The sequence below is a fragment of the Chenopodium album genome, chromosome 14, assembly GCF_948465745.1.
Source record: "Chenopodium album chromosome 14, dcCheAlbu1.1, whole genome shotgun sequence".
In the NCBI taxonomy this organism is placed as follows: domain Eukaryota; kingdom Viridiplantae; phylum Streptophyta; class Magnoliopsida; order Caryophyllales; family Amaranthaceae; genus Chenopodium; species Chenopodium album.
The window spans coordinates 53418072-53443920 of record NC_137847.1 but is presented as its reverse complement, the minus strand read 5'-3'; the positions used below and the strand labels follow the sequence as shown (position 1 = coordinate 53443920).

Below are 25849 nucleotides of genomic sequence, written 5' to 3'. Positions count from 1 at the left end.
GTCTGCTTATTGGAATTCGTCATCATTTGGAGGACTCCAGACGACGAATTGGAGTGGAGTATAGGGGCATGCCGTTGCACAATCTCAGTGGCCATATGTCCTTCCACGGTCTCAAAATTCTGAAGCATGAGGTGACCAGGATGAGAGAGTTATCTGATGATGTGTACGAGCGATGTGGTTGTGCGTTGTTGATGACACACGGCCTACCATGTCCTTGTACCATATATACCTCGATTCAGGGTGGCACGGGTTTATATTTGGATCAGGTCCATCCTTTTTGGAAGACTCTCGTCATTGGGGATGGTGTAGGCATTCATACTTTTGCTGATGAGTCGGAACAGGACACTGCACAATTTAGATCCCTAGTTGATGAGGTTCTACAACGCGACCCCGGTTTTGTGCGGAGTGTGAACCGAGTGTTGTTTGCGGAGCTTCACCCTGAAGAAGGAGATTACGAAGAACCTGAGATAAACGAGACAACCAGGGGTCGACCACAAGGCCAGCAGTGGTCTTCGTCTACTAGACGGGATGCAAGTGGGTTCGAGCACATTCCAAGCAGTCGTAGTCGTGGTCGTGGTCGTGGGCGAAGTCGTGGTAGAAGCAGGGGTCGTTCTACATCCAGCTCCGGTCGTGGAATATCAAATGAATCTGTAAACATGAGGACGCCACCTGGTATAAATTGTTATTATTATTAATATTTTTGTACATTACGTAATGAATGGCGAATTGTAATTAATGCGTTGATGATGTATTTACAGGTAATCAGATGAACATCGACGAGTTTTTGTACGTCGATTGGTTTCCAAATGTCATGTTGCCGTATTTGGAAGGATGGGTAGACCCTATCGGTGATGGCAACTGCGGATTTCGTTGTGTTGCAGAATTCTTTTGGGGTAACCAGGAGGAATGGATATTGGCCAGGACTGTGATTGCGAATGAGATAACCAGGCATCCTAACGTCTACTCTCACATTTACGGTGATCAATTGGAAAATGAGGTTCGTCGTATCACGTGGACTGGTGGTAGGTGCACAGGCGACCATTGGATGGCAGTGTTTCAAGACTTGTTCCCGATCGCAAATCTGTTCAACGCTGTCATTATGCTATTCGGTACAGGCATTGATGGTGTAGGTGTGTATCCATGCATCACTGTGTTACCGTGGAGTGCCCCGTCCACTTCCACGGGCCCGAGTAGGGAGCTTGCACTACTAACGGTGGGGAACTATCACTACGTGCGGTTGCAAATGTCTCCTAATTTCCCTGTTCCCCCAATAGCCGGATTTTGGTATGACGTTCGTGAATTTAGCGTCCAAGATTGGGACCAACGATATGCAAGTAGGATAGCAACATGGCATAATATTAATAGAAATTCTACTTGTAATTAAAAACGCAATTTAAATTCCAGTTTTAATTAGTTTTTAATTACAATTTTAGTTATAATTAAAAATTACATTAAATTCTATTACATTCTCATCATTGCATCCCACGCCGCAATAAGCTCCTGGGCCTCAACCACTGTTGGGGTGACCTCACCGCCCGTGTCTGCAATGAATCGCCGAATCACATGCATGGAACGACCCATCCACTGCAAAATACAAAGCAAATAATCATAACGTATAATATTTTGTACAATAATAAAATAATACAATGATGCACTTCATAAAATACTTACGTAATCAGTGTTCGTCCTCTCTGGAACTGCCGGAGGGGCTAGTTCCGCAGTATCGCAGATAAGCCGAGGATGGGAGTACGTAAAAAACCATGGCAAATAGTCAGGTGAGCATGTGGGAATCTCATCTAGTAGAGGTGGATGGACATGCAAGCCGAGACAGCAGCTCCCAGGACCGAACTTCTTCCATAAGACCTGACCCCGAAAAGTGACGCTGTACGACCGGACATTAGCAGGTCTATACGCCTCGTCAGGGACAAAACCAGGGAGCGGTATCCCCTGCACGTGACCAAGTTGCCGTAAGACCCTGTCTGGGTTATACGGCTCGACGATGTCCCGACACTGTATACAGCCCATGTAAGTGGTCCTCGGGACGTCCTGCGCAGGGGTGAGAGAGTAGGGCCGCCAGTTAACCTGCATATGCAATAACAATAAGAATGTTACGTTACATGACAACACGTTAAACAATATTACACATTTAATAAAACAATAACCATACCTCAGCATCAGTCATCTGATCAAGTCGGGCCCGAAATGATGCGAGTTGGTGCTCATCCCTGGACTGTGCTCTAGTATCCCACATCGAGGCACGAGCCTCACCAGGCTGTACCACCAAAGCTCCCTGACATGGCCGAAAGGATGGGAAGTACTCATATATCCATGCCTGGAGAAGCGTGAGACAACCACCAATGGCCTTACACTCAACACGGGAGGCGATACCCAACTGACGATAAAGGAAAGCAAGTGCAGCTGACCCCCAAGAGTAACGGTCAAGATCGTCAGTAGACTTATTCAACTCCAAAATGCAGGAGGGAAGAAGGCGGTTACCACTCTTGTCAACGAATAAGGTGCTACCGAAGAGTGTAACAAAGAAAGCCATGAACTGAACGTCGGGAACCCGATCCAACAACTTGCACCGCTCATAAATGGTAGTCACCGCAACAGCACCGTTTTCCCAAACTGCTCTTGGTTTCACCAACAGCTCATCCCTACTCAACCCCAGCAACTCCTGAAAATCAGCCTGGAGAGACGCACTGTCGCTGACCATGTCCACCAAGTCCCCGTCAACGGGGATCCCAAGAATGTAAGCGACGTCGTGTAGCATGATGGTCATCTCACCAAAAGGGAGGTGAAAAGTGTTCGTATCCGGCTGCCACCGTTCAACGAACGCAGAGATCAGAGGCCAATCAATGTGGGAATGCATGATAGACGGCAAGTGTCGTAGTCCAGTGACACTAACGCGCTCACGTAAATCAGCACTCAACTCTGTCTCCCACTCCTGCAGCGACTTGCACCACTGAATCCTACTGTGGCACCTCAACGGCTCACGATCCTGTTCGACCCAAATACGTGACGCAATATGAGCCGCGTAGCTGGGAATAAGACTCCCATCAACTGGACCCCCCGGCATCGCCTCCTGAACAAGCCAAGTAGTATCCGCGTCTCGAGCAGCACGAGACCTACGAGTACGGCCAGTGCTCGTACTCGCACTACTAGAAGCCACAAACCTCCCTCCTCTACCTTGCATGACGAAAACCCCTGATGGCGCCTCCTCGTGCTCGCCTCCTGCGGAAGTCGAGGCATCCTCCATGTAGTCATGATCAGGATCATAATCGTACATGTCATCATCCGCCGCTCGAGAAGCTGCCCTCTCCCTCCTAACAGAAGCATCAACACCTCGAGATCGTGTATGTCGAGGACCTGATCCTTCGTCATGTGTGAACTCGATGTTTAACCTCCTCATGTTTCGTGGCTGTCATTTAATTAATAAATGTAATTGGTATACGATTCAATAAATTTAATATATATAGAAATATAAATGCAATTACTTTTTTTTATCTAATTTCCTAAATATAATGCTATTAATATATAAACTAAAATTTACCAAATATATTAATTAAACTCAACGTAAAATATAAAACTATACTAGTTGATTATCTAAACATACACCTAATTATTTTAAAATTCAAATACACAAATACATTATTTTATTTCTAAACATAAATTTAATAAAGCTACACATATAAAAAAACAAACATATACAATATCATTTTTTTCCTAAACATATAATTAATAAAGCTAAACATATACGAACATATTATTTAATTTCTTATACATAAAACGTGAACTTAAATTAAACAAATATATATAATTAATATTTTTTTAAATTATACATAAAACGTGAACTTCAAATAAATATTTTTTTTTTACTAAACAAATATTAAAATTAATCTAAACAATTAATAAACAAATATATTATTAGTATAAATTTAAATTAAAAAAAAATAATAATTTAAATTCCAGTGCTCAAACCGCTCAAGATATCCGGTTTGACCATGGTCAAACCGCCCAGTGAAAACGGTTGACCGTGGCCAAACCGGATATCCTGGGCGGTTTGACCATGGTCAAAACGCCCATGAAATCCGTTTCGACCACGGTCAAACCGCCCAGGGAATCCGGTTTGGCCACGGTCAACCGTTTTCACTGGCCGGTTTGACCATGGTCAAACCGGATATCTTGAGCGGTTTGACCATGGGTAAACCGCCTATTTTGGGCGATTCGGTCAAGCGTTAAAAAAAAACCGAACCTGCTCCTCCGGCACGCCGTCTTCCTCCCTCGACCGTCCGACGTTCTTCGTCCTCGGCATCTTGGCGGTTCTCCGGTGGTGTTTTTGGGTGCTTGTGGTGGTGGTGGTAAGGGGGTTGGGTGTTGGTGAAAGTGGTGGTGGTTTTTTGTTTTTTTGGTTTGAAGGGAGTTGAAGAGAATGGTTTAGGGTAGAGTGGTTCAAGGGTAGAGTGGTAATTTCGTTGTAATTTTGCGGGCGTTTTGAGTAATTTGCGGGCGTCAAATAGCAGTTCACTATATACCATATGCTCTATTTATGGAGCACACATGCAACATGTTGGCATAAGGCAGCTTCACCTAAACGCTAATACATAGTACAATTCCGCTCTTGACTAGGATTTGTGATGCACATTGTTTTCATCACACCGTTTGTTTTACTTTTCAAACTAGGAAAATTCAATAAACTAAACAACTTGCAAAGACTTTATACTTTTTAGTCAAGCTAACCTTTTTCTCACGTTCTTAACTTTCCATATTTTGGATAACTATTTTTCCATAATTTTTACCATTATTACAGTATTTTTTATGTTTAGAAAATTTATAACATTTTGATTTTGATGTTTACTTTTGTTAATAGGCAAAAGTTAACGAACGTCTCGGGGGCGTTGGATAAGCTAACTAAAAGTAGAAAGATTAAATTAAAATGAACATTAATTATACTGATTGGAGTGTGATTTTGTAATACTTTCCCAAATTTGTACCACTTTTAGTAGTATTTTAAATGTTTATCCAACGTTCCAGAGGCGTTCGTTAGCAAGATCCTTGTTAATATAGGACTACTCCAAGAATGTTAATATCTACAAACAACTCATATGAAGTAACTTAGCATTAATTACCACATGAGATTTTAATTCGATGAAGCTTATTTCTATTAATTTCTCTATAAAATACATTAGATAAGATTTATACAAAATTACATTTACTCAGATATTATACATTGATACTTATCAATTTGATACACGAACTTTACAAAATTATACACGAACAAAAGTAAGATAAAATCATAGTGATGCGATTATTTTTTATTTTTTTATTTTTTTATTTTATTTTATTTTTTTTTTATTTTTTTTTGAGGAAAAATAGTGATGCGATTTTATTTCTCCTAAATTCCTAATATACATATAAACCACACTTTTCCTCTGTATTACTCTATTTTCACCTACTTTCCATTCTAACATCTAATAATCTTTCTCAATCTACGCCTAACGGAGTTCCGTCGCCGATCAATATCAACCGTCGGAAAACCGATGAAGGCGGCAGCTTTGTAGCCGACGACTCACAAGAATCGTAATCGCACTCTGATTTCTGATATTCAATGGTATAAACTCTTATTTGTCAATTCTTGTAAATTTTGTTTATTGAAATTCACATTTTTTAAAAATCTTTTTATTAATGCTGTATGATTATCTTGTTTTTGATTGTGATAATAGTTGATATCGGATAAATTTTTGGTTAAAGTTTTAGCTTTTAATATTCGTGAAGAAATTTATTGATTGAAATTCGGATTATCTTTATTCATTTTTTTTTTTTTTTTTTTTTTTTTTTTTTTTTTTTTTTTATCTATCAATTTTATGTATTGAAATTTGTTGATTATAGTTGTTATTGAATAATTTGAGATGAAATAATTGGAATTTTTTGATGTAATTAATATGATTAACGAATTGATAAGATATAAATTTGATCTTAATTGATTTTTGTTTTTGATGTTGAATATTATTATTGTTATTCATGATGTTGATAGTGTTAGGATGTTCTGTCTCCGATCCAAATTAAAATTCATTTAACTAAATATAAGTCGTTTTAGATAAATTGTTTTTGACAAAAATGTTAGTCGTTTTATAAATTCAATTTAGCATAGGATATAAATTTATTGAATCGTATGCTATTTTTCTGTACCATACAAAAATAGTTAAATTCGGATTCTTAAAATTGACTTATATTCTGGTTAAGGTACGAATAAAGTAAAAGTAGTTAAATTTATTTTTATGATATTTAGTGTACTTTAAAGTAATTGATGATTTATTTTTTTCAGTGAAAATGTCAGTGATGTTTGCAAATGAAAGGCCTTTGAGGAGAGGTATGCAAAGGACAAAGGTTAAAAGGAGTTTCGATGATCTGTTGCATTCCGAAGGGAAACAAAAGAAGGAAATAGACGAGGTTGTTTCTTCATTGAAGCAACGGCGTTTGTGTAAAGAGATACAGAATTATTTGTTTGGCGATTGTGGAAATGATGATTATGATGACAAAGAGAGTGTTGAAGTAAAGGAAGTGTCAAATGATGATGTAGAGAGTGTTAAAGTAGAGGAAGTGTCATATGATGATGATGAAGCGAGTGTTGAAGTAGAGGAAGAGTCTGATGATGAGGATTTTGAGATTTCGATGTGTAGAAGGTGGAGGAAAAGGACTACTTCTGTAAAGAGAAATTCGACAAGGAAGAACCAAATTCGACCAGTGTTTAAGAAAACTAGATGTACTGGTAGAGCAAGGCAGTGTAAGCCTAACAATTGGGGGAAGAACATAATTGATTTGTCGAGTACTTGTTCTGAAGATTCTGATAACTCGCTGCATTCTTCACCCACATCAGGTTCCCAACACTCACCTATTTCAACATTGAATGCAAAATATGATGTAAAGAGAAATACAAGGGTAAGTTAAAGTCTGTTCATAAATTGTTTTAAATCCATACTTTCTGTTAGCCAATAATCAAAATATAATCTCACTTGCTTTTGTGTGTTACAGGGAAAACGAGAAAAGAAGCTCAATTGCCACCAATGTAAAAAAAATGATAGACCAATTGTCGTTCCATGCTTAAAGTGTAAGGAAAAGCAATATTGTATGCGATGCATCAAGCAGTGGTATCCTCACATTTCAGAGGTGAAACTTGCATTGTCCTGCCCCTTCTGTCGGGAAATTTGTAATTGTAACGAGTGTCTACACTCCTTGAACTCGATCACTGTGAGTACCTATGCTGTTATGTGCAATTATAGCATTACAGTTTATATGAATTCATATTGACATATTGTTATACTAATTCATATTACTAATAAGTTTTATATTATTAAGCAGACATTAAATCGAGAAAGTTTTAACCACGAAAAGGTTCAACACCTCACATACTTGGTTACAAAGCTGCTCCCATTCATAAGACAAATTCAACACGAACAACGTTCAGAATTAATATTGGAATCCAAAATATTAGGTATGCAATGATACATACATTTCGTAGGCAATATTACTCTTTTTGTTTTTTAATCTTGCATGCTAATTATAATATATGTCCAGGCAAAATTCTCAATGAAGAGGATATACAAGAGTCTTCTAGCTTTGATGATGAGCGGATCTATTGGTACTTTTTTTTTGTTTTTTGTTTTTAATATCTTAGTGATTAATGAAAAATAATGCTTGCGTTACCATTTCTTATAAATTTTAACTCTGATGTTTTTTGTTTCTTACAGCAACCAATGTGCAACTTCAATATTTGATCTTCATCGATGTTGCCCTAATTGTTCTTTTGAATTGTGTTTGAGCTGTTGTCGAGAAATTCGTCAAGGGAGGCTCTCAGGTGGCCCTGAAATAACTCAACACAAATATACTCATAAGGGATACGACTACGTTCATGGAGGCGATCCTTTGTTATGCCGTTCAGTTCAATATGATGCGCCACATGAATTGAGTACTTGGACGGTTAACGAAGACGTAATTCCCTGCCCTTCAAAAGACCGAGGAGGGTGTGGTGTTGGAATTTTAGAATTAAGAAGGATTATTTCATTACGATGGTTATGGAACTTGGAAGCGAGAGCAGAAAAGGTTGTAAAAGACAAGTTTGTTGAACCAACCCCTACAAGTAATTTGAAGGTTACTCGACAAGCAGCATCTAGAAAATATTCTGGCGATAATTACCTATATTGCCCATTAGCTAAAGATATGCTTACTAATGATGGCAGAATACACTTTAGAAGATATTGGGGGAAAGGTCAACCAATAATTGTTCAAGACACCTTGTCTCAAACACTAGGTTTGAGCTGGGAGCCAATGGTAATGTCACGAGCACTTTGTGAAAATGTGGACTCGCAGATCAAAGCAGTTGATTGTCTAGCTAATTGTGAGGTAGCAATTCAAATCATCTAACTTTTATAATTCATGTTACTGTTCCTACTTAAATCTATCTGTTATTTTGTCTTTTTGATGGTTGCTCATTTTTATTATGTTTATAGTTTTGCACTTGCCTTAATCCATTCCATGCTGACTTGTTAAAAATCTGCATTTCATTTCAACCCTTCTGAAATTCCTGGCGGAATGTTTAATTAAGGTACGAAAATGTGATATTCCTATGAGATTTCAGGAGAGAGTTCAATGAATGTTTCAAGATGCAGGAAGTTAGTAACAATAAGTGAGTAAAACATTAACCGACCAAATGGTAGTACAAACTACCAATTGCTGACTAACATCAATATTTCATTTTACTTGACAGTATAAATAAAATATATTCGAGTCTGGCAGTTTATGCTCTGGCCTTAAACAATAAAGGGGTTCCGAAAGTTTCTATATGTTGGGATCAATATTGAAGCTCAAGGTTGGTGTTTGTTTCAGCAGATAGATCAGGCACCAAAACGAACAAAATAGCTTGTAGCTTTTAGAGTTAAACATGGGTTTCTTATTTTAAGAGGATGCTGCTTATATATTGTCCGACCTCTAAAACACTGTTAGTTTGCACTACTAATATAAAGCTCTACTAAAATGGATCTGGAGATGACATTTAGTAATTGACTCTAGGAAGCCCAAGTAAATGGAAGTTGCTGTTTGAACCTGTGTCATCATAATTTGACAGTTTTGGTTGTACTGCTAGTGTTCAAAGACAAACATGCAAACCTTAATATGTCAAGACTGTAGTTTGCTTTCGGAGTTTGTTTTCTAGTCTATACATCATACTTCGTATAGAAATAAGCACTAATATATAAGCAAACTGATGTGTGCACTACATGAAGTCTGACATCAAATTTTAATGCATGCAGGTTGAAATTAGTACTAGGGAGTTTTTCAAAGGATACAAGAAGGGTAGAAATTACGCAAATTTCTGGCCTCAGATGTTAAAGCTGAAAGATTGGCCTCCATCTGACAAGTTTGAAAATCTTCTGCCAAGGCATTGTGATGAGTTTATTAGTGCATTACCATTTCAAGAGTATACTGATCCTAGAAATGGTATCCTGAACCTTGCTACCCTTTTACCTTCGAGCATCCTCAAACCTGACTTGGGACCAAAGACGTATATAGCTTATGGTACTGCTCAAGAGCTCGGAAGAGGAGATTCCGTGACTAAGCTTCACTGTGACATGTCTGATGCGGTATGTTACATCACCTGCTTAATTTTTATGAAAGGAAACAAAAGATATTATTAACTTAATGTTAATCTATAGAAACAGAGTTCCCCTGTCTACATTTGATCAAAGGGAAATCTTGGGTAGACTAGTAATTGACAAATTACATGCTTATTTATTTTTAAAATTCTTCTCATTGATGCAGGTAAACATCTTAATGCATACGGCTGATGTTTCTTTTAGTGAGGATCAATTGTCTGCTATTGAGACGCTCAAAAAGAAACACAAAACTCAAGATCGAAGAGAATTGCAGTTATCAGACTCCAAGAAATTCGATCTTCAGACGTGTGGCATAACAGACAAGGGTGCTGCTCTTTGGGACATTTTTAGGAGGGAAGATGTACCAAAGTTAGAGATGTATTTGAGGAAACACTCCAAGGAGTTCAGACATGCTTATTGTAATCCTGTAGAACAGGTAATCTTCAAATCTTCTGTCATTCTCTTAAATCTCGAGCTTTGTGTTTCCTTCTTTGCATGACAACCATAGAACTTAAACCTCACTAAACACAACATTAAATTGCATTACCACTTTACCAGCCCCAATGATGATATGGAAATAACAGTTCTAATTCTTCATGTGATCAGGTCATCCATCCTATTCATGATCAGTCCTTCTACTTGACCACAGAGCACAAGCGAAAGCTGAAGGAGGAATATGGTTAGTATGCCACACAATTATCATATTATTACATATTAATTTTTTTATCAGAATATATAGATAAATGCTCATCTCAAACTTTTCAGGTATTGAACCCTGGACATTTGAGCAAAGGCTTGGAGAGGCAGTGTTCATACCTGCTGGTTGTCCACATCAGGTTCGAAATCTCAAGGTAAACTACTTACCCCATTTTTTTTACTCAAAAGTCACAGGAGGCATTTGTTGATGTACCGTGTACCTAATAATATGGTCGTTTTGCAGTCCTGCACAAAGGTAGCTGTAGATTTTGTTTCACCAGAGAACATTGGAGAGTGTTTTCGGCTAACAGAAGAGTTCCGGAAACTCCCAAAATTCCACAAGGCTCGGGAAGATAAGCTGGAGGTAACAAAGTCGAGTTTCTTCTTATTGATTGTGGTTTGTTTGTAGATTATCTCATCATACAAAGACACTAACGCTTCTCTTTCAATGTTAACCAGATCAAGAAGATGATTCTTCATGCAGCTAATCAAGCAATAAGACATCTAGAGGAGTTGCAACCAAAGCAGGAGCCAAATTGATTTTCTTGGCAAGCAATGTGTATCCCTGCGTTCGAGCCCCAGTTTTGTACAGCAGAAGATAGGGGGCAGTCAGCAGTGTCTGTAAAGTCGAATTTTTGATCAGTTGTCTGACATGAAATAATGTAAAGATGAAACCAATGAAGAAAAGCACACATATTTCTTTTTCATGATATGTGGTCTCAAGTTATGTTATCAGAATAATTCAGAAGAAAATCAAATTAATAAGATTTGAATATTTTTTTCACATCATCATACATAAATTCTTTCAAAAAGTTCCACATGTTAATATACGGATTACTTCTGGAAGACTAATTGACTATACAATTCATCATCCTATTTACTAATTTCATCTCTCCAATACATGAGAATATGAGATATACAATTGGAAATAAATCATACTCTACATTTCATTATAACACAAATTGTTCACAAAAATTGACATATTCAGCTCTTGGAGTTGCATGCATTTATTTAAGATTTAAGACTTTTATACACCAAGATGCATATACCGTCTATTGCTACTTAACATGTAACTTTTTTAAAACCATTTCAATGTATGGTATCCAGAATACGAGTAGAACAAAAGGAGTACATCTTAACCAATAATAAATTATGTCTCACACTCAAAACCTCCTCATATTCCAAAATTTTTATTATACTAGGTCAAACATATGCGATTACAACCTTACTTGATAAAACTAGTGATAATGGGTACGTACCTGATAAAGATTGGCTGTCAAATAATTGTTGATAGTATATTGCTCGACAAAAGTTGTCGTGTTTACCGAAAATCTGATTCATAGATCTTTTTAAAGATAAAGCGGATGGTTCTAGCCGGTCAAATGATCTCTTGGGGTGTTATTTGATCCATGGGAGCAATCGCAGCATGTTTCCTTTTTAAGGCAGGAAATATTAAATAAAAAAAAAATCGGTCAAAATTGAAAGCTACCAACTCAGGGTATTAATAAAACAATAAAAACCAATTATTGTGAGCATGCTAACTACAACCTAAAATGCTATCGCCTTATAAAACTTAAATATGATGAAAAAGATTAATAAAAGAATATAAAATAAAAGAAAGGTTTTGGATGAAATAATGGTAAGAAAACTAGATTGACATAGGGCCTGTTCACATTTACTTAATTTCAGTTCAGTTCAGCTCCAACCAGTTCAGTTCAGTTCCAATCAGTTCAGTTCAGCTCTTAATTTCCCTCTCACATAAAATATTCATTTCAGCTCAATTCAGTTCAGTTCAGTTCCAATTAGTTCAGTTCAGTTCCAATCAATTCAGTTCAGTTCAGCTCAGTAAATATGAACAGGCCCATAGATTCAAAATCATTTGCACAACCTAATTCTTGAAGCCAAAAGAAAATCATTTACCATTTGTTAGTTTACAAAACATAAGCTAAACAATATATTGCTCTAATATAACTAAACTTTTCTAATCCTATATAATATCAAATTCCAACTAATGGTAAGAAATCTAGATTGGCATAGGTTCAAAATCATTTGCACAACCTAATTCTTGAATTCAAAATAAAATCATTTACCATTTGTCTATAAAGACCATATTTATAGTTTACAAAAGATAAAACTAAACAATATAAAACTCTACTATAACTAAACTTTTCTGATCTTATATAATATCAAATTATCATAAAACTATCTTAGAGTATCACTAATATATATTATTAGCTAAATAGTATCATAGTAGTAATCAAAACAATACTAAAGTACATTACTCACAGTGCATAACTATGACTAGGAATAGGAAAATTATGGTTATGTGGGATCTCAATAGATGCGTCTAAATAATTACTACTATCTCCATTAAATATTAGTTGTAATTTTGGGTATTATTTGTGTGATACTCCCTCCATTCCTTTTTATTTTTTTATTTTTTTTTTTGTTTGGAATTATGCGCGGTTATTAAAAACTTGTGTAAAGTAAAGGTATATTGGAATAATTTTACTTTTAAAAAAGAATATTGTACCTGTGGGGTGAAGAAAGTAAGAAAGAAAAGAAAGAGAGAGGGATGAGTATTAGAAAACCATTAAAATAGTACTAAAAGTACAAATGTAAAGAATAAATGGAAAAGTAAGGATATTTGAGTATTTAAATTGTGAAACAAGGGTAATTTTGTCTAAAATTTATAAAAAATATTAAATGTAAAGAATAAAAAGGAAACTTAAAATGAAAACGTAAAGAACAGAATGGAAGGAGTATAAAATATTCCAAAGTTACAACTAATATTTAACGGAGGCAGTATAAGATAGTAATTAACAAGTTATATGACTATTAATTTCGCATTTATGTAAGAAAATTATTGTAATGTGTTACAATATACTTCCTCCGTTTCATATATTTGAAACGGAGGTAGTATAACTATTATACTACCTCTGTTAACATTTACTTGCAACTTTGGAATTATGTCTCTAAAATAATACCCCGAAGTTGCAAGTAAATGTTAATGGAGGTAGTAATTTTTAATTACAGAAAACTAAAGTTATTGATGGTTAAAGTTATGCGTCAATAAGTGTGATGGAGAAAGCATATAAAGTTGATGTATTGACAATTCATAAGATCAAATTTGATAATATTTTTTTTATTATACACAATTAAACATAATTAAAACTTTGAACACTTCCATTAAGTTAATCATGGCTTGATCAAGTATAACTAAAAACATTCCACATCAAATCTATAGATGACTTAACAAATCAAAGACAACAAATTAAATAAAAATTGATTCAATCTTGTAAAAAATAAAAAGAATATTGGAATAGGTTCAAATCCAATGCTTTTCTATATCTTTCCCTTAGATCTAATCATACAACATACACAACCAATTTCATAAATAAAATTTCATATTTAAAAAAAAAAAAAAAAGTAATATAGATCTGTTGAAAAATCATAATAACCTCATGATTATTTCAATTCTCAATCACAAATACAAATACAAATAAGAGGAAGAACTTACAACTCTCCACAAAAACAACCCAAATCCTATGTTTCTCAATTGCTTTCTCATAGATCTAGAGCCACCTTCCATCTCTTTCAACAAACCTTCAAGAAAATTGTTTATTTCAACCTATTTATACCCAAAAGCAATGATAACTTTAGGGTTTTAATAGTAAAAAGACAAGATTACCCTTTGTCAAGTAATGAATATTCCCATAAATATGACAAGTGTATGTCACATCAACCATGCTTTTTAGTCTTTTTGCATCAAACTAACATTGAGCGACAAGCATCCAAAGCTAAAACTTTAATTTGATAAGATCAAGCAACCACTTATTTCAATAGAGGAATCTCACCGACTTCTTCGTATAAAAATCACGGGGATTTCGGTAACCATCCAAATAAAGAACGTGTAGTGGGAAGCAACTGGAATTATTTGACAAAATTTTACTCCCTTTGGTTTATTACTCTATATATGTTTCAAAATATTTAACACGTAGTGTTTTCCGTATGATCGGCTGAATACCCCAAATTATTAAACGGGTAATCGTGATCGATTGAGTAATCCTAATCGATCGAGTAATCATAATCGATCGAGTAATCCTTAATCAAATAATTTCTAATCGATTAAGTAACCCAGTGATCAACCATATACAAAACTTGTGAACAAGTTATACCTTTACAATATTCATATGCTACTTACGTATTTCTAGGTTAAAATTTTATCAGGTTTAATTGTGTACATATTACGGAGTAGGAAAAAAAAGTCATCAAGTTGGGTCTAATTAAATTCGTATTGTTATGAATTTTCAATATATCATCTTTGTATAAATTTTCCTAATTTATAGTTAGAGAAATTATATTGATGGTCAAAGTAGTACATAAGAGCACTCACACCAATGAGAAGAAAAGTGTATATGAGAAGAAATAAGGGTATAAAAAAAAAAATAACCTACACTAATGAGAAGAAATAATTTCCTCGTGGGGGAAATAATTCCACAATAACATTGATATACGTTTTTTTTGCTTGAACAGTGTATCTTTTTAATATAAATAACTAGTGTGTGGCTCGGGCGATGCCCCTGGTTGTTAGTCTGTACTTGTTTAATTTGATAATTAAATTCGACTATTTAGATAGTATGACTTGTTGGTTTTGAGTTTAAGTCTTGCTATAAATATTTTTTAGTTGTCAACTCAATCATTACATAACGGAAACAAATAGTATAATAAGACACAAATTAACTTATTTAAGTTAATTATAATTTTATTGGATAAAAAAACACAATTAATAAATGGCTAAGATGGTAAGACTCTTAACTTATGACTTGTTGGTCTTGAGTTTAACTCTTGTTATAAGCATTTTTTAGATGCAAACCTAATACATGTGAAAGTGACATGTCGTGTTTATAATGACATGTGGCGCATATTGCTGACATGTCGAACTTGAAAAAAGTTAACACGTGGAACATATTCTGTATTAGGAACGCTTTTTAATATATAAGTATAGATTATTAAAAAAATAATTAGAGAAAATAAAAAAGGTAATGTGTATTGTGGTGGGGTACAGGAAAAAGTAGAAGAGATAGTAGCGAGTTTTTTTTTTTTTTTTTTTTTTTTTTTTTTTTTTTTTTAAGCATTGATGAGATAAAAAAATTTACTCTTGAGGATAAATGGGCAAGAAGAGTGAGAAAGTGGGTAAAGAGATAATAAGGACAATTCTCCTTATTAGTGTGAATGCTTTAAGAGACCATGTTAAATACAAGTGAATAATACTTGGGAAAATAGCAAAAGTACTAAAGGCTCATTTGGGAAAATTGCATTTCATTATTTTCCTAATAAAATTCATAGGAATTTCCTAAATTTATTTGGTTGGCAATGTGAAAATTAAAAATTCCCATGGATTTTGATGGATTAAAAAGAGCTTGGTACGAAGTAATTAACTTCTCATATTTTGTGTGTCAAGTTGTCAACCAAACAACTATTCAACTTAATTTTGACCGTAGGTTTTTAAAGATTGGTTGATTGAAAGTAAGAATTGCAATTTTTTTGGAAATTTAATTTTTCATGTAATTTGGTTTCTTAAAAAATTCTAAAAGGTCTTTGTAAACTACAGGAAGTGAAAATTTTCATAGGAAGTTTCAAATACCTAGGTATTAAGTTCTCCTATTTTGTGAAAAGAAATTTAATTTCTCGTGTAATTTCATTTTGTAAGTAAGATTAAGATTTAAAAGAATCAAAACGTGTCACTAAAAACACATAGGAAATATATACATAGTGACGTAACCAAATTATTGAGAGTATTTAAGAGCGAATGGTATATATGTATGTATATATGTATAAAAGCTTATATAGTTACTTTTATCAAGCACTAATACTATTAACAATTACTTTGATATGACTGGCTCTAGATATGACCTTTGCCTGCTATTGCTTGTAGTAAGGGCCGAGCAAAATAACTGAAAATCCGAAAACCTGATCCTTAACCGTTTCGAAAATTAGGGAATCCGATTTGATAACCATAACGATTTGGGTATCCGTTCCGATAATTTGTTATTGAGTATGGTTATTAAGTATCATTTTAAAGTTAATGATTACCTTATCCGATAAACAACTTTTGTTTTTTTTTCCCTACTTAAATCTATTTTTCCAAAATTTAAACTCTTACTTTACTTCATAATCACTTTATAATATCAATGTTAGGTTTTTGTTAGATATTTTGTTTGAAGATGTGTGGGTGTTAATTTGTTACTGAGTTCACGTATGATGCAAGCATTTGAGAGTGAGGAATGGTCTAGATGGTTTTAGTTTCTCTCCTAGTTTAAGAGGATTTTGTTATCAATTCTCATCACTAGCACATATGGTCTTTAAACACACACACAAAAGAAAAAAAGAAAAAAAAGACAGAAGCGTTAACATTTGTTGGCTTTCAGATCTGATATGTGGTGAAAGGTTAAAAGCTAGGTTCGTAAGGATGCATGAATCTAGTAACTTAGTTGCATATTTGTAGCACTTCAGAGCAAATCGAAACTCTGTATCAAAAGTTAGCATATATAAAGGGCTTGTTATGATCGGCTTAAATTCAGTTCAGATTTAATGAACTAAGCTGAACTGAACTGAACTTATTGGAGCTGAATTGAATTAAAGTGAACTGAATATTTTATGAGAAAAGAAAATTAGGAACTGAACTGAACTAAATTGAATATTTTATAAGAGAAGGAAATTAAAAACTGAACTGAAAATAAGCTAAAAAGAACAGGCCTTAGTCCTTATTATATCAACACTTTCATATAAATCATGTTTTTTAAGTTCTGGTGACCATCATGCTGCTACTAATAAAGTTCCCAAATTAATACACTTTGTAGTTGTAAACTATGTCAAATTTGTCCTAGAAATCCATCACATTTGGACTAAACTTCTCATTCTATAAACTACAATCTACTTATATATTACTATCGTATGATAATTGGGGATTTAAGATTGCTTTCGTCAATTTTCCAACTTTGGTCCTGTATGGCAAAATTAATGGTAGTAGGTAGCTTTTAGCGATCGAGTAGAAGGTATTTGTTAGAGTAGCGAATAGCTATTAATTAGTAGTGGAAAAAGGTTGTAGCGTTTAATAGTATGAGTGTTTGACAAAAATAGCGGTTGAAATGTTAAAATCAATAAAAATACATGCATAACATTTTTAAGTAAACAAAATTTTCAAATGCTACCTGCTACCTTTCAAACGCTAATATTATTAATGTTTGACAAAAGTTATAGCCGTGTTTGGGGAAAAGTTGAAAACTGAAAACTGAAACTGATTATGTTAGCTGATTTAACTAACTGACTGTATTAACTGATTTGACTAACTTATTTTATTAGCTTATTGTAGAAAAGTGTTTGATAGATTGCAAATTGTTGAAAACTGATTGATTATGTGAAATGACCAATAAGCTAATTGTGGGGTAGATAGTTCATATAAAAATTTTAATTAAATGGGGGTATAAATGTCATTTCACCATAAGAATTGAATAAGCTAATTGAAAAAGCTCCTAAAATTTTTTTTAAAAAATTTATTTAGTAGAACAAGCTCTTTAAATAAGCTTCCCACCAAACACCTTGAATTAGCTTATTTAGTAGTCAATAAGCTAATGTTGGTCAAATAAGCTAATTTTACTTAAATAAGCTAATTCTAAACTTAACAGCTACATGAATCCTACCATACCGAATACACTTATTTTTTCTTACTAGTGTTTTAACTTGATTCAAACGCTAAGTACTACCTAAAACACTACCGTCAAACGGGACTTCTGTTCATAATGCTTCACCTCCTTCCACAATTACTGGGCTACAAACTTAGCAAATTCATGTCAAAGTCCCAAAGCCCATTTTATGAAAGAACATACATACACTTTCAATGTAAAGCCCGCCAATAAAAAACCAAACTATGTAACGAAGTTGCATTATCTTCTTACTTTGAAACTCTACCCTTCTTCCACCCAAAAAAATGGAGACAAATCTTCAACTACCTTTACAAATTCATCACTTTAAAACATCTTCTCTAAAATACCCACCATTTTTTTCACCTCAATATCAATTTTTTCATAAACCCATCTTCAATTCTTCTACTAATTTTGGTTTTTGTAGTAAAAATAGTCTTCAATTGAAGCTTAGAAGTAGAATTAGAAGAAGAGGTAGTGAAATTAAAAGTGGATTGGCTAAATTTGAGGAGAAAGAAACAGTTAAGGAGCAACAAGTTAAAAGGGCATACCCATTTCATGAAATTGAGCCCAAATGGCAGAAATTTTGGGAGGATAATAAAACTTTTAGAACCCCAGATGATGTTGATACTTCTAAACCTAAGTACTATGTTCTCGACATGTTTCCTTACCCCAGGTAGAATCCTTTCCTTTATCTTTTTATTGAATTTGTAAGAATTTTTCGTAATTTGCTACAGTGTAAATGCTTTTAGTAAATGCAATGATCCTATTACATTATCACTGTTAATTGACTGTTTGAAGGTTCAAAATTTGTAATTTGGACTGTTAATTGAAATGGGACGAGCTTCAAATTTGAATTAATTAGCATACTGTTTCATATTTGGCAGTTTACAATTGTTAATTGACATGGGTGCAAGACTACATTTTGACAATTGTTTTTCACTTTTCTGATAATGTGGAAAGAAATTAGAATGATTGATGCTGATGACATTTCTTGGTGTAATAGACTGATAGTTGTAGTTGGTTTTAGCTGGTAATATTGTTCATTAAGGTGTAGATTGTTATCGTTCCTTGCTTTATCTTTGTTTGAAATACTTAATTTCTCATACATTTGAATGACAAGTTGTCTTAATAAACTATCTCCTTAGTTAGAAATTTGATGTCACTTGTAATAATTTAGATTATAAATGGTTAGCTATCTTAATGGTATTATTAGGTATTGAACTAAATTTCTTACTCAGGATGACTGGCTTCTGTTTGAACCTCCCTCTTGCAAAGTTCTTTTGGACCAAGATAACTTCTTTTGTCTTTCAATGTATGAATATTCCTGTGACATAATATATTGCATCTTGATTTTCTGCTGAATTTTACATGGAGCAATATTACATTTTGCAGCGGAGCTGGGTTACATGTTGGCCATCCACTTGGATATACAGCTACAGATATTCTCGCCAGATTCAAAAGGATGCAGGGTTTCAATGTTTTGCATCCAATGGGATGGGATGCATTTGGGTTGCCAGCGGAGCAGTATGCTATTGATGTATGTTTTGATTTTGATTTTATTTTAAATCCTAGGACATGGTTTATCACATGTTAGTTTACATTACCTTTTTGTTACAAATTATGGTCATCAGCTTAAATGTGTGACAGACAGGTACCCACCCTAAAATCACAACTATGAGGAATATTGGACGTTTTCGATCACAGGTCAGTTACTTTTCTTTATTCGTACTTTGGAAACCACACCTGTTCAGGGTTTTGTCACCTGAAAATATATCAATTATCTCTGAAAGGAACAAATGTTGTTGCATGTAATGTTGACTTAAATATTTTGATGCCTAACACTGCAAATTCTCAAGAATAGGTTTATTAGATAATATGCATTGTCTTTAGCTGTTTGTAACTCTTCCATTATTTACGCTTGCTGCATTTTAGCTTAAATCATTGGGCTTCTCATATGATTGGGATCGTGAAATCTCTACAACAGAACCAGAATATTATAGATGGACACAATGGATATTTCTTCAGCTCCTGAAAAGAGGATTGGCCTATCAGGTTAGTGTCATACCAAAACTTTTTACACATGTATAGCCCCCTCCCACAAGATGATTTTTATGGGGTAACTATGATTATCAGGCAGAAGTTCCTGTCAATTGGTGCCCTGCTCTTGGCACAGTGTTGGCAAACGAGGAAGTAATAGACGGTGTCAGTGAACGTGGGGGTCATCCAGTAATACGAAAGGTATAGTGGAAAGAAAAGTCTAGAATGCTAAGTTTCGCTTGTGTTTGCTTCTTATGTTGTCTTACTTCTATTTCCTTTGAATGTTTTCATAATTTCAGTATCATTGTTTATTACAAGCAGCCAATGAGGCAGTGGATGCTCAGGATCACTGAGTACGCAGACCGCCTTCTTCATGATCTGGAAGAGCTTGACTGGCCTGAAAGTTTAAAGGAGATGCAAAGAAATTGGATAGGGAAGTCAGAAGGGGCTGAGCTGGAATTTCCGGTGCTTGCTGTTGATGGACACGAAAGAGGGGTTGGAATTACTGTTTATACAACAAGGCCAGATACTATTTTTGGAGCAACGTATGTATCCGGAAGTTATCCCTCTAGCATTGTTCTAATCATATACTATAAGCATTTATCATCATTTGGATTGATCTATCTTTTATTTGCAGCTATCTTGTGCTGGCACCGGAGCATCCCTTGTTGGAATCACTAGTATCCACGGACCAAGCCAAATATGTATGCCTGTTATATTCTCTATCTGAAAAAAATATCTGCTTCTACTTGTTATTTAAAGTTTGAGTTGTATTACTCTTAAAATAGGTTGAGGAGTATAACGAGCTTGCCTCAAGAAAGAGTGACCTTGAGAGGACTGAGCTCCAAAAGGAGAAAACTGGAGTCTTTACTGGTTGCTATGCAAAGAACCCTGCCAACGGAGTGGCCATTCCCATATGGGTGGCAGATTATGTTCTAGGAAGGTGTGGCTGAGTTTTCCTTCAATAATATATTTTTTAGGCCTCACTTAAATTTCAGTGATAACTGCAGTCGTTGGGGATCTTGTTGTGCATTTATCAATGTTGCTATATATACTTTAATCTGTATTCTTAGCTGTTAGCTGCCATGTATGGTCGTTTATGCAGCTATGGTACTGGAGCTATAATGGCTGTTCCTGCGCATGATACACGTGACCATGAATTTGCTTCAAAGTATGATATACCAATTCATTGGGTTGTCAAGCCAGATGATGAAGACGGCAGCAGTCTAGGTAAGGCTTATCCTGGAGATGGTATTATCATGAACTCATCCAGTTCGGCAACAGGGCTTGATATCAATGGCTTGTCTAGCAAAGAAGCCTCTGCAAAAGTAATTCAGTGGGCTGAGGAAACTAGAAATGGAAAGAAAAAGGTTTGTTCCCTTTCTCTAAAGTTGATCACTTGATCACCTAGTCACTTGTAGTAGTTATAAATGGAAAGCTGTCACCATTTCTGAGAAAGCTGAAACAGACAAATTTTATGTTTGATTTCTTTTTAATTTTTGTAATCCGGCCTTGTTATTCAGGTGAACTATAAGTTAAGAGACTGGCTTTTTGCTAGGCAGCGCTATTGGGGGGAGCCTATACCTGTAATATTTTTGGATGACAACAGTGAGAGTGTTTCTCTTCCTGAAAGTGAATTACCTTTGACACTTCCTGAGTTGGATGATTTTACTCCTACTGGGACAGGTGATCCGCCATTATCCAAAGCGGCATCTTGGGTATGAGTTCACTTGCCTTAATATAATTTATCATGTGTCTCCCTTTTGTAAGTTGTTTGATTTGCAAAATATAGTCTGTGTAGGACTATAATTTTGTTCATTCATGTGAAATTTTCTCCACATAAAATGAACAAGTCTCAGCCACTTTTGCTGCTTTTACATTCCTGATAGGTATTAGCTCTTTTTTTATTTGTAACAGGTACAAACAGTAGACCCAATATCAGGAAAGCCAGCCAGAAGAGAAACAAACACCATGCCCCAGTGGGCTGGCTCGTGCTGGTAATGTCTCTTTTTTTTTTTTGCACTTATTTTCTTTATCTGCCTTCTTATTTGGTTGGCATTCTATATGATTCATAGAGAACAATGAAAGGACTTTCAGTTGTAGCAAATTTTAAAATGTTAAATTCTAGTGTGACTTTACTGTTATGTTTTCACTCTTTGGTATAACCTTTTGTACTATTTACAGGTATTATTTGAGATTTATGGATCCAGAAAATTCAAAGGAATTAGTCAACAAAGAAAAAGAAAGGTCAGGTGTTTATAATACGTAGTACATAATAAAATATAATCTAAAAAAATGCATGTTTTAAATTGCATGAAGAATACTCCATGGCCTTACCTTCTGGCAGTTGTAACCATGCAGGTATTGGGGCCCAGTTGATGTATATGTTGGTGGTGCTGAGCATGCAGTCCTTCACTTACTTTATGCGAGGTTTTGGCACAAGGTGTCAAGGTTTTCTTTGGCTAAGTTCATGCTTTAAGAGATTCTTAGATATTGAGCCTTGGGAATTCTGTTTTGAAATTTTAGATGCTGATAAAGTTCTTTTCATACTACTTCGATCTGAGAATATTATCCAATTTAACTTAAATAATACGTTTATATCTAAGAGGTGTAGAAAGTGTTGCAAGTTTCTTGAAGAAATGGTTTCATCCTTTGTTGAAGTATCATATCTGATTCTGTCCTTGTGTCATTTGATTGCAACTCTTTATCTTCTTCATTTGTCAGGTTCTCTATGATATTGGTGTTGTGTCTACAAAGGAACCATTCAAGTGTGTCATAAACCAGGGAATTATCTTAGGAGAGGTATGAACTTCAGTGGTTTAATTACATAATGTTGCTCCAGTGTTTCACTATTTTTATGTCTAAATTTCCAGGTCCAGTATACGGCACTAAAGGACACAAATGGAAATTTTATATCTGCAGATTCAGCTACCATGTCTGGTGATCTTTGTCAAGAACAAATTCCTGAGGAAAAAGTATGTGATTTTTGAATTCATAGACCTAGTCGTCTTAATCAATTTAGTATCTCATCAAAATATAATTGCCATTTTTTTTTTCTTTTTTTTTGGTAATTTGATTCCTCAAAAAATCAGAATATGATAGAATCTCTTTGCTTGGGTTAAGGTTTTGAAGTCAGGCGAATTTTTTGTGTTGAAAGAGAATCCAAGTATTCGGCTTATTGCTCGAGCTTATAAAATGAGTAAAAGCAAGGGTAATGTCATTAATCCAGAGGACGTGGTTGCCGAATATGGTGCTGACTCACTCCGCTTGTACGAGATGTTCATGGGACCATTAAGGTTGGTTTTAGTCACTGAAATTGTTTAGTCATTTTTTAATCATTTGTCAAAAATCTGGATTTTACAAGGGGATTGATAAAATGTTTATGTATTAACTAGCAAATCCATTCTGATTATTTCAGAGACTCAAAGCCATGGAATACTAGTGGAATCGAAGGTGTTTATCGATTTATGGGGAGAGTATGGAGACTAATTGTGGGCTCACCTCTATCTGATGGTTCATTTAATGATGGAACAACTGCCGTTGATGAAGATCCTACCATAGAACAACTTCGTTCGCTTCATAAATGCATTGAAAAGGTCAAAAGTTGTTCTCTGTTGTAATTTGGAATGATGGATATATTAGTTTATTTCTGATGGGAGTGTGCAGAAGAATCATGTTTAAAAGATAAAAATGGAATATATGTTGTCAAAATAAAAAAACATGCAATACATATTAAAAAATGATATTATTCCAATTACTCTATAAGCTGAGTTTCATTTGTTTGCTGGTCTCATGAAATCTATATGATAATGGCTAAAAAACTCGTTTAATCGTATGAAGTAGTCACTGGCACTATTGGCTTTCATGTAGGTCACTGAGGAAATTGAATCAACCCGGTTTAACACTGGTATTTCGGCAATGATGGAGTTCATTAATGCAGCATACAAGGTTTGACCTGTTTACTTCCTCGCCCTTCTTTCCTGTGAGCATATATCTGTTTCTTTCTGGAACTTTGGTGGAAAATCTTTGAGTTTAACATTTAGGATTGGATGTCGTTTATGTGATAAGTAAAATTCACCTTGTTTCTATGAACCAAAATTTATCTGACCTAACCTAAAAAAAGTGGTTCTGATGGGTTTGATCCAATTTCAAACAATAGTATCTCAAGCATGATGTATGTTGAGTTAAATTTATGATTGTTATTGCCTTTTCATGACTTAAATTGTTTTCTTCTTATTAGTGGGACCGACATCCAAGGTCAATCTTTGAGGCATTTGTTCTGCTGCTATCACCATATGCACCTCATATGGCTGAGGAACTCTGGTTTCGCCTTGGAAAGTCAAATTCACTTGCATATGAGCCTTTCCCAAAGGTAAATCAAGTCTTCCCTTGTCTTCAGTTTTCAAAATTATATACTCTGTACATTGTTACTTGCAACTATGATGCACATAATGATCAATGCTCCCTACATCTTTAGTAATAGGCCAGAGTTAATTTAGGCTGTCCTAATATTAGTCAATTTTGGAAACTAGTTAGTTGAACTTGGAATTTTTCCATATTGGTGTAGTGAAGATGTACAAATTAAAACAGAGAAAGGACAGTCTTGGTATCTTAATGTTTCTTTTTTTTTTTTTTTATTTAGAGACGGAAGGAATACTATTCTTTTCAAATTCATAGCAACTACGAAGTATTATGCTTCACAACTTGCATTTTGCATGGTTTATTGCACCTTATTTGCTTATGATAGCCAAAGAATTCATTGTACAAGGTACTTTTCCTGGTAATTTCTTCATGAAATTCCATGCTATAGAGGTGCTTAGCGTAAACTGGGGTGCTTCAGACTTATACATGGCCCCTAATTAAACAAAGCTAGCTGTGAACAGATACTAGCTCTTCTAAATTCTTACTTGTGAAAGTTCTTGATTCTAGGCTAATCCAGCGTATTTGAAAGACTCCATAATAGTCCTCCCCGTTCAAGTTAATGGAAAGACACGAGGAACCATACAAGTAGAAGAAACATGTACTGAAGATGAAGCTTTCAGATTAGCCTCCACAGACGAAAAGCTGTCAAAGTATATTGATGGGAAAACCATCAAAAAGAAGATCTTCGTTCCTGGTAAGATCTTGAATGTGATCGTGGTTCCTGAAAACGCCAAGGTTGGTCAGCGATGAACCCCTTTTCCTCGGCCTTTGTTGAAATTTTCTTCTCAGTTGGAGTACAAGTGCATCACATTCCAGAATTACGAAGCCAGTCTGAAGCTTAACTCACTATATCACAGGAATGCAGTATGATCTCATCAATTTTTCTTTCTGAGTAGATTTGTTTACTGGGATTGTTGCTTCTGAGTAGATTCTGCATGATGTGTTCTCTAACTGCAAATGGTGAGTTAGAAGCATATCTATGAAAAGGCCTTTTTTTTCTTCACTCAAAAGTTTTCTCCTTTTCCAGTTCTAACACAATACAAATGCTGAGCTATTATATATTTCGATTCATTTGTGTATAATTATTACTTCGTATTACGTGTATATGTTATGAATAATCTTAAAATTTCTCGTCTAGATATAACTGTCGTTTTACATTTTATGTATAAAAAACTATAATATATGTATTGCTTTAACGAGATATATGCCTCCATCATGAACTTGTACTCACCTTGTCCTTGTCTCAACCTTTATAATTAAATATTATCTATGATTTCCTCGAAATATCTTATAAAATCTTGTTTGTTTTCCATAGATTTCTCTTCCCTACTTCATTTTATT

At 34.7% G+C, this 25849-nt stretch overlaps 4 protein-coding genes across 7 annotated transcripts; 3 read left to right on the top strand and 1 right to left on the bottom strand.

The window, feature by feature from the left end:
- The first annotated feature begins 587 nt into the window (after positions 1–587).
- Positions 588–1384, top strand: LOC145579588 (uncharacterized). The gene is made up of 2 exons (XM_081636823.1): positions 588–672; positions 759–1384. Exons 1-2 carry the CDS (start codon positions 657–659, stop codon positions 1382–1384), a joined length of 642 nt encoding a protein of 213 aa, XP_081492949.1. The 5' UTR covers positions 588–656.
- On the bottom strand, positions 1336–2078 carry LOC145579589 (uncharacterized). Its single transcript, XM_081636824.1, has 2 exons — positions 1672–2078; positions 1336–1584 (listed from the first exon to the last, which is right to left on the bottom strand). The coding sequence occupies exons 1-2, from the start codon at positions 2023–2025 to the stop codon at positions 1462–1464; spliced, it is 477 nt and encodes a 158-aa protein (XP_081492950.1). The 5' UTR covers positions 2026–2078; the 3' UTR covers positions 1336–1461.
- Positions 2079–5404: 3326 nt separating this feature from the next.
- Positions 5405–11129, top strand: LOC145577557 (lysine-specific demethylase JMJ26-like). 3 transcript variants are annotated; one of them, XM_081635047.1, is made up of 12 exons: positions 5405–5611; positions 6338–6939; positions 7033–7248; positions 7357–7492; positions 7576–7639; positions 7749–8400; positions 9306–9635; positions 9814–10083; positions 10254–10326; positions 10413–10498; positions 10588–10707; positions 10803–11129. In XM_081635047.1, exons 2-12 carry the CDS (start codon positions 6340–6342, stop codon positions 10881–10883), a joined length of 2628 nt encoding a protein of 875 aa, XP_081491173.1. In that variant the 5' UTR covers positions 5405–5611; positions 6338–6339; the 3' UTR covers positions 10884–11129. The 3 variants fall into 3 exon arrangements, with proteins under 3 accessions (XP_081491173.1, XP_081491171.1, XP_081491172.1); XM_081635045.1 differs by having other exon boundaries at positions 6326–6939; XM_081635046.1 differs by having other exon boundaries at positions 5406–5611; positions 6326–6939; positions 7360–7492.
- A 7136-nt stretch (positions 11130–18265) lies between these two features.
- On the top strand, positions 18266–25738 carry LOC145577556 (leucine--tRNA ligase, chloroplastic/mitochondrial-like). Of its 2 annotated transcripts, XM_081635043.1 has the most exons (20): positions 18266–18722; positions 19442–19586; positions 19697–19753; positions 19982–20101; positions 20183–20287; positions 20408–20631; positions 20724–20790; positions 20875–21029; positions 21192–21456; positions 21610–21804; positions 22004–22083; positions 22271–22333; positions 22448–22529; positions 22811–22888; positions 22960–23061; positions 23210–23382; positions 23505–23682; positions 23957–24034; positions 24327–24458; positions 25016–25738. In XM_081635043.1, exons 1-20 carry the CDS (start codon positions 18334–18336, stop codon positions 25256–25258), a joined length of 2931 nt encoding a protein of 976 aa, XP_081491169.1. In that variant the 5' UTR covers positions 18266–18333; the 3' UTR covers positions 25259–25738. The 2 variants fall into 2 exon arrangements, with proteins under 2 accessions (XP_081491169.1, XP_081491170.1); XM_081635044.1 differs by lacking the exon at positions 18266–18722 and having other exon boundaries at positions 19453–19586; positions 19701–19753.
- The last annotated feature ends 111 nt before the right edge of the window (positions 25739–25849 follow it).